The following is a 9390-nucleotide window of genomic DNA, read 5'->3' as shown; positions in this document are numbered from 1 at the left end:
AAAACGAATGTTTTTACAAGCTATTTTATAAATAAACTTCCTCCACAGGATTTACATAATAATTTCGGACTTTCTCATCATCCTCCTGCTATACTCGCTCTACCAAAAATAATGACAAAAAAGGGCTGTGGAAAGTTGCAAACACTCAAGCCTAGAGAATCAACCATATACCAACAGAGCAAGCATTGTTTTCAAAATTCATCAACCATCTACCTTTAAAAATTTCTATCTAAAATACTATATTTTGTCTCCTTTCAAATCCACTCCATCACCACATCTGTCAGAGCTCCCAGGTTTGGCATCTTTCCTTTCCAAGTCTTCAAGACTTTCATTTACTTTTGAGCCTTCAATGTCCATTGCATCTTCATTTGAATCGTACTTAACCACTTGTTCCTTGGAATCCAAGGAATCATCATTACTTCGGCCAGAGGATATGGTCTCCGTAATAACCGACATCTTTTCAACTCCCGGGGAACAACTTGATTCATCATCAGAACAGTTGGATTCCTCTGTGATTTCCCTTTCTAATTCTGCCGATGCATTGGCTCGAGATACTCTTGATCCTTTCCGGGAAAGTGCATGCTTTATGCCACGAGCAGATTTCCCGGCTTGTTTTAAAATACTCTTAGCCATATTTTTCATATTTCCTTTGCTCGGGCTTTCAGGATCGCTTCCTCTAGGACTTGCATTGTCTTCCGTGGGATTCTTATCAGATGCAGGCCCACAATTGTTGTCTTCCACAACCAACTTCACACCAATCTCCTTCTCGTTGACTTCCCTAAGATTAACATGTGGCAACTCAACAGGTTCCATGGAGCTGCCTGTTTGATCCTCCTTTCTGGGACCCCTGTGAAATACGGAACCAATCTTCCTTAGGCCTCTCTGAACTGATTTCATTGGATTCTTTTCGTCAGGGTTTTCATCAGTGCTGCTGGTGTCATTGTTAGGGGACCCAGATGCTGCTGCACCAGAGCCATTCATGGAACCATTAGGCTCCCCGTGAACTTCAGTATCAATGAGTCGACTCTTTCCTTTTCTAGGCTCCCATGTTTGCGAAACTTCGCTTCCCGGGTGATGAACCCATATACCAGTATCTGCTTGCCCTTCGATATCAATGGGCTCAAAATTATCCCGCACTCTTGGAGACTTTTCCGATGATAAAGATGAGAGAGAAGCTTTAATGGCAGTCTCACCCGTAAAGGAATTTATTTTATCTTCCATGTTCAATGTCTCCTCATCAAATGGATGATCATCCGCCTGTCAATATTTTGCCTCAGACTCGTATTAAAATATTAACCGGACACTTTAGCTGCCCATGGAAGCATTAAATTTTGATTTACAAAGTAATTTGAGCCCAACTTTAGCAGTTACAAGGAAAAAAAGGGTACCTTTTTATTGTCTTCAAGTACAGTAATTGCAAGATGCAACCTCCCCATTTTAACATTCTGAAGAGGCAACCACAAGTCATGTCTCTGGCCACCCCGAAGATCACCGATGTCCACAGAACAGTCTCTGTGAATCAGAGGGTCAGTATGTCCAATAAATAATACAAGTTGGAAGAGAATACATAAAGTAAATGCTAGAAAGCAATAGAAGAAAATACTGTTTCATTTAAAAAAAAAAAAACTTAAAATAGTGCCTGGTGCGTTCTACTCATGTACATCACAATAGCTCAGTAGCATACCCAAGTGTGTCATCAACAAAATGGTCCTTGTCACGAACTTCAATACAAAGGATATTAGGTGACTCCCATGTAATAATGGGGATCTTAAACTCCTCAAGCCATTTTGGAGCCAGAGTTTTCTTCTGCGTCTTTGTCCTGAATCTGTAAGGGCCTAATTGGCCTTTTATGTATGGATCGGCCAATCCTGAAATAGCTCCCATTTATACTCAAACTTATAAGACTGCCTGCATATAAATAAGAGTATACTAATGAACTAACATCCTAGAAGAAAAGGAACTAACCATTTAGGTCCGATGGCTTCATGCCGGATGCTTCAACAACTTCAACTTTAGCATAAGCAATAGGCTCCTTCTCATCCATTGAGAACCAATTTTCTGGCATTCAAATCAACACATACTTGATAATTTAGAAAGATTTTAGCATACATGTGCAATGAAACCGAGAAGGATATGGCACTGCAGAACTAGGATCATACTAATAAATTTACCAATATTATAAAAAAATAAAATAAAAAAGGAAAAATTATAGCAGACAGGTACTGTATGGTGTATAGACATTTATGGATTCTGATTTTTTTTTTCCCTTTTTTCTGAGCGATGATAAATTAGTTTGCTGAAAGTGATTATAGATGCATGAGAAACAGAAGCCAGCAAAATGGCCTCCAAACCACATGGTGTGGTTGGAATAACTTTTATCTTTCTCAAAGCGAAGATGATGTGCATCAAGAAATAAGCTAAATTTTTGTTCAACACAAAAGTAAGGAGATTTTACTGCACTCAATACCTAGAAGAACACTTGCTTCTGGTCCTAAATTAGACATCTATCTCCACTTTCCAGAATGGTCTACATTTCTCAAGTGACACAAGTATATCTAAAACTCGTAGAAGTGCCACCGGCTGATGTAAAGTGTGTTTGTTTATTAAGATCCCTGCATTTATGAACTTTCATCTATTGTGGGAAGAAAGAGAGTTACAAATTAAGATGAAATAGGAATTAAGGGTGAGAATGTTATGAACTTCTTCGGAAAACACTAAAACCATGGCGAATGATGCTATTCATGGAGACATATAAAGTGGAGATATTTACTATAGTTATAAAAAAGTGATGAACCATGCTTACAAAAGCATGTGTTAAGCTAAACTGAAATATATATCTTAGGTAAACAACCTGGCTGCGGCGCGGCAAATTTCTCCATGTCAACAACCAGCATATTAGGCTGCAAGTATTTCCAACATTTAGATAGTAATTCCAAAAAAAATGTTCTGACATAAGATTAACCTATTAACAACTGCGTTCTAATAAGTTAATGCTGTTCACCAGTAATATGTCTCACAAGGGAAATGAAAATTTGTAACAGTGTGCAGCAATAGTAAATAAACTGGCAAAAGAAAATAGCATCAAAGCCAAAAACTTAACCTCAACAAGTGTCTGCTCAAAAGCAATAGACAGAAGCTTGTCCTGATTACGAAAAAAAAAAAAACATTTCAAAAAAGTAGATAGAGAATGAGAAAAAAGAAGATAAAAACAGCAAGTATGCAGTGAAAAGGAGATGAAAAAAAAAAGGAAATCAAGCGTTTGCTTGGTAAATTTTAAAATAAACTTACTAGCCATCCAGCAATCCCTGGAAATTCTGTGACATCAATACCATGAGTAAAAATAGGCTTGACTGTCATCTGAAAATATGGAGGCTCAACAAAGCACACCCGCAAACGGCTGATAAAAGGCCAATCACGAAGAAACTTCACCCCAATCAAGACCTACAAAAGAAACAAGAGCATGTCCGAGTTCAATCAATAGGATTAAAAGATCATATCATCTGGTTTCCAATGGGCATATATGAACCATTCCATATATTCATCAAGTCAAAGCCACAAAACGATGACTAAGAAAATCTCAAAGATGTCTTCTTCCAAATTCTTACAATAATTCTATTATGCTAAACAAGTTACAGTTGTCACTTCTCAATCACTAGCGACAAAGGAACAATCACAGACACATACACAAACGCCCCAAACCACTCAAACACACACACATAAACTGATTCACATACAATGTGTAGTGCACATAAATGATTCGAGCATGAAGGTGTAACCAAAACATAATACTCTAGAAAATGAAGTACAAAACGATCGTAAAGTACAGTTGAGCGGGGCCAGAAAGCTAATAATCTATTTTATATATTACAATTAATGAATACCTTCACCAAAGACACGATGGAATAGAAGACACCAGATATTTAGAAGTTAGAACAGTAATGGTTCAATGATTTTTTTTTTTTTTTTTTTTTTTTTTTATTGGGGGAGGGGGGTTTCAAACTCCAAACCTCTATTTTGGTGGCTAGGGGCTATGTCAATCAGGTCACAGGCCTTTGACGTAATGGTACGATGATTGATTTAATAGGATGCACCACAAACTAATTTACAAACAAGCCACAATCCTTGGCTGGGCCAGAAAGCTGATAACCTACTTCGTATGATAAAATTTAATGGACATCTTTACCAGAAACACAACGGAATAGAATACACCAGTTGAATAGAATACACCAGATAATAAAAACGCTAATGACTCTATGATCAATTCAATCCCATACACCGCAAACAATAAATTTATCGTTCACACACAGCTTGGGTATCATTCACACAGAGACACACACATATTTGTATGCAAGAATATTGGCAGGATGTATAATAATATACAAGTTGTATGCCTCTGTGTGTGTGTGTGTGTGTGAAGCTCACACACTCGCATGCAGATGCTGTCTAAGTATCAGGGACTATAAGGGTATGTTTAGACACTATGAGAATTCTCATCATTCTCTAAACTTCTCATAATTTCATTCCCAAATATCACTCAAATACAAAACACTTTTCAATTTCAAATTTTCAACTTTGTCATCTAATCATCACCTAGTCATTATTCAAACACAAAAATCAATACAATTTCTAAAAACTTCAAAACAAAAATAATATTAAAAAATTATTTTCAAACAATTTTTTAACTTTATAATATTTTTATTCAACTTTTTCTCTCTCCTTTCTCAAAACCCAATAAAACATCTTCACTCAAACCATTTCACTACTTTCACAAAATTTTGAGATACTCCAAATATCCAAACATGCCCTAAATATCAAGGTGTGTGTTTGTGTGTAACACACAAACTATCTAAATGGCAAGGACTATAAATACCAAGGTGTGAGTGAAAATCTTACACACACACACGCTACCTAAATCTTTTTTTTTTTTTTTTGATAAATCTCAGGGACTATAAATATCAAGGTCTATGAAAATCTGCATATTACAATTTGAACTGCTTCAACAAGACAATCTAAGTCCATACCTTCCCTTCAACATGCATTCCTGTTATATGCAACTTCGCCCACATTCCAAATCCCAATCGTTTCCTTAGCTGCACAGCAAGTATTGCACTCATATCATCAGCTGTGAGAAAATTCAACCCCAACTCCAGAACCTGCAATTAGTGCACAGTAGAATCTCAGTTTGGCCAAACCTTTAGCTGCATCCACAAATATTACATAAGAAGACAAGGTCCCAAATGATATACTAAGTGCGCACCAAGTGGTCATCATCTGAAGACTGACGGAGAACCCTCATTTCTGTGAACATGGGTGGGTTTCTTCCCAAATACAGATGCTGAACAACTGCTTTCTTCTGCAAGCGTTTAAATACTGTCATCTCATCGAATAACAGAGGGTATAAACAAATTCGCCAGAGAAAAAAGTTCAAATTCTTTTCCTACACATACATGAAACTTCAAAGATCGATACTTTTTAAGAACTTTGGACTGACACAAAAGAATGAATGTGAAAAGCAGAATATCAGATACACAACAGCGTGAAGATGGTACATACAGCAGTCCATGGTTTGTACTTCTCCAGGAACCAAGGTATGATGGGAAGGAGAATCTTCTGTGAAGAAATCTGTTCCATACATATGGGCCAGATATTTTCAACTGCATGGTTCAACCACCGGACCGTCTCAGAATCAGAAAGCACCTGAAGTAAAAGGAAAAAAGAGTAATAAAGCATTAAAAATTATAGTTACTCAGGTACTTATGCCAAAAACTCCCATTCAACACTCTAACACAAGAAATACAAAGGACATATCGTGTATCATATAGCTGGCAGTTGAATATATAATTTTCTGTCCAAGAAATTTAAAGAAGGTGGTCCTTACTTTTGTTTCCAAATTAATTTTATATTTTGGACTTTGTTGCATTATTCATTATTGTAATTTTGGAAATCAAAACAGCATATTTCTTAAGAATACAGGGTTTCGTTCTCCATCATTACATTTAATCATTACCCCCGTTAAAGAGCAAATGAAAACGCCCTAGGTATAAGGCAAGCAATCCAATTAGAGATGAAAAGGAAAAATGTAGAGAAATAAATTACCCTTCTCTGATTAGCTTGTTTTCTTTCTTCAAACTGTAACTTCCTCCGCATTCTTGTAGCATATCGTTCATGAACCTTTCGAAAAGAAAAGCATAAATGCATGTTTAGTAATAATCGCACGACCCTTCAAACAGTTATAAAACTAAACGGAATCCAAATATCATAAATCAAATCATCACAGGAAAGCAACTTCACAACATAACTCTCCACATCAAAAGACACAAGCCACAACCAACAAAGAAACATTCACACACACACAAGTATCATAATAAGCGATTCTGTGTGTGATTCTACTTTTCCTTTCCGGAAATGTTCTGACTTCTTTTATTTATTTTGCGTTAAATCATAGGGAAAGAAGACATAAATACAAAGTAATTAATGGAGTGAATGATCAACAAAATTGATAGACAGTGAAATTACCAGATAGAGATATATGAGAGAAACAAAATAGGCGACCGGATGGCACCAATTGAACCAAGAGAGCAACCAAAGTAATAGCAGCACCATTGCCACATGATGCATTATTGACATCTCCGTTATATCCATCTCCTGTCCTTCCCCAATCCCAATTGAAACAGCTTCTTCTTCTTCTTTCTGTTTTTGATATATTCACAATTAAAACCTGTACACCAAGACCCTCCAGGACAATTTCTACCACCAAAAGATCATAAATCCCCAGGAAAGCAAATCATTAGAAAGTGGGGATGTGGCAATCAAACGGAATATATCCTTTGAGTTAGTGGTCATAATACCAATAAAACATCCAAAACCCAGAAAAGTTATTGGTATGAAACAAGCATTTTTATAGGTACTAAATCTGTATTTAGCGTGGTGCGTGCGAAACTTCACAAGGAAACGGAATCGAAGAATTCAATGAATGAAGTCGAGCGCAACTCCATAAATCTGCAGACAGTGTTTGAGTAAGAAACGGGGCCTTCAGAGAGAAGCAACCACCAACCGGCTAGAGAGAAAACAGGTGTTGCCGAAGCGGGCATTGCGACATCGTCGTTTTTTAGGTTTGCGCGTTGGACTGACTGTTGTGTGTACGTGTCAGGGGTGTGTCCAAAGCGTGTAGGCTCCACTGAAGGCTATGCTGGCTATGATTTGGTGGGCACGCAAGCACGTTTGAATTCCAAAAAAAAAAAACAAAAAAAAGAGGGAACGAATTGGACGCACCAGATAAAACGTTGATTTCTTTCGGCCCAATTTCAGGGATTGGATTATGATCATTCACTGATCAAGTGTATAGAAATTGATGACAGGGGGAATTGAAAAGTAAGCCTCCAATTTTTTTTTCTTTTTTTTTTTTTTTTTTTTTTCATCAAGAGAAAGGAGTTTCAAATTCCATACCTCTATTTTCAAATCTGAAACTTATGTCAATGGACTAAGGCTTCGTTTGGAACATAAATTCATCTCAACTTATCATTACAACTTTTTCAAATTTCAACATAAAATATAATAAATAATTCAACTTTTTCAAATTTCAAAATAATAATAATATTAAAAAATAATATTCTAACAATATTTTATCATCTCAACTCAACTTACTTCAACATCCAAACACAACCTAAAAACGTTTAGCCTGGGCCTCCAATTAATTTTAATTGACAGAAAGTGTGTCATTTTCTGATGTATTTGGTCGGTATCAAATTCTAATATTTTAATTTGAAAGTAGGCGGCGGTAAAGTTTAAGAACTTTACGTAATAAAAATAATTTTTTAAAAATTTTAAGAAATCTTGATCAAACCCAATCCTTTCTGCTGTCACACACATTTGTTGCCATTAACACATTTCTCTGCTTTACAAGATCATGAGATACAGATTAGCAGTTTTTCCCATTTTGAGAGCAATGGAAGTTGTAGATAAGTTTAACATTTCTTGTTTGACAATAGAGTAATATTACTCATCATCTCAAATTTTATCATTTTCACATCATCTTATAATTTGATATTGAATAAATAGAGATTATTTATTATATTTTATCGACGAATCTATTATATCATATTATATTATATCATATTATAAAATAATAAATAAATAAATTTTTTCAATTTACAAAAAGATATGGCCAACCAAAAGTCAATGTGAGCGGAAGTTCCAAATTTTGAAGAGGAGAGGAGAGGGGAGGGGAGGGGGGTTTGGTTTGATGTGCAAAAGTGGCCATCAATGAGCTTATCCAACTGCTGCAAATCAATTGGCCTTTCGATGTCGGCCAAAGAAATATGATACCTTATCCACTCTACGTGGCCCCTCCAAGAAAGTTTACTGATAATTACGTCCATGCATGCCCGACTTTACACACATAAGTAAATTCTTCTTCATCGTTTTTCTCTCTGACTTTCCCAACGTCAACAAAAAATAAATAAAAAATTACTCCCAAGTTCCATTCATTTGAGTCGGCCAGTTTAGCCACCGATGGCCCATTCTAGGTCATCTCATGGCAGCCAGAGGCCTGGCCGCTCTCAAGCTGTCCGATACGGACCGTCATAGGAATCGGGCCTCCATGACTCCCCACGGTGACAGCCACGAGGCTCATAACTATCTCCAGATTTATTTTTTTTTAATAATTTTAAGTAATTCAAAATCACTTGTTTTATTAGAAAATTTTATGTTATTTTAATATACATCAAACATCTTAAAACCTAATATCAAACTCATCTTACAACTATTTACGTACATTTCTCACAAATTTTATGTAACGTCCCATTCCTATAGGGTTAAGAAGTTAGAGGAACTAAATATTAATAACCTTAAATAATCTCAATTTAGCACTAGATCTCAATTTAGATCTCATAATGACAATTCAAAAAACCATAGTACTTTATTTAAAAGAAAATCTCTCAGAATAAAATTGTCAGTTTTAAAGAGTAAAAATTAGTCATGTGCTGCAAATCACACATACTGAAAATAAACAAAGTTCACCTCAAGTCTTAGTATCATCCACGTGAGTAGTATGAACCACATCATGTTTTAACCATAATAGCAGCTTTTAGTCAAATATTAATAGTCTCAATCAATATTAACATCATACACATAATATTAACCTAAAAGAAAAGTATACATGATTCGTTAACCTCGTATCCTTAGTAGCTGTTACACACATTTACATAAGTCAACCTATATCAAGGATCATGGTCATAATACCACTATGTTGTGCAACCATTAAATAACCAACACTAATAGGGCAACTCACATACCACAATCAAACCACTTGTGCATACTCATTTCACCTTGGTTTCATGCATACTTGCTCTATTCGGTTCACTTCATAAATCCATTGGATCTACACATGGT

The 9390-nt window shown here is 35.8% G+C and overlaps 1 protein-coding gene across 1 annotated transcript; it reads right to left on the bottom strand.

Moving 5' to 3' along the window:
• On the bottom strand, nt 1-7100 carry LOC121234364 (C2 domain-containing protein At1g53590-like). The gene is made up of 13 exons (XM_041130281.1): nt 6849-7100; nt 6517-6690; nt 6097-6171; nt 5554-5697; nt 5258-5353; nt 5022-5153; nt 3289-3441; nt 3101-3142; nt 2852-2900; nt 1966-2058; nt 1685-1868; nt 1389-1512; nt 1-1257 (listed from the first exon to the last, which is right to left on the bottom strand). The coding sequence occupies exons 2-13, from the start codon at nt 6640-6642 to the stop codon at nt 238-240; spliced, it is 2238 nt and encodes a 745-aa protein (XP_040986215.1). The 5' UTR covers nt 6643-6690; nt 6849-7100; the 3' UTR covers nt 1-237.
• Between the last annotated feature and the right edge of the window lie 2290 nt (nt 7101-9390).

This window comes from Juglans microcarpa x Juglans regia, chromosome 6D (genome assembly GCF_004785595.1).
Source record: "Juglans microcarpa x Juglans regia isolate MS1-56 chromosome 6D, Jm3101_v1.0, whole genome shotgun sequence".
Taxonomy (NCBI): Eukaryota; Viridiplantae; Streptophyta; class Magnoliopsida; order Fagales; family Juglandaceae; genus Juglans; species Juglans microcarpa x Juglans regia.
Note: the sequence above shows the minus strand (reverse complement) of the source record. Positions and strands in the feature narration are given on the sequence as shown.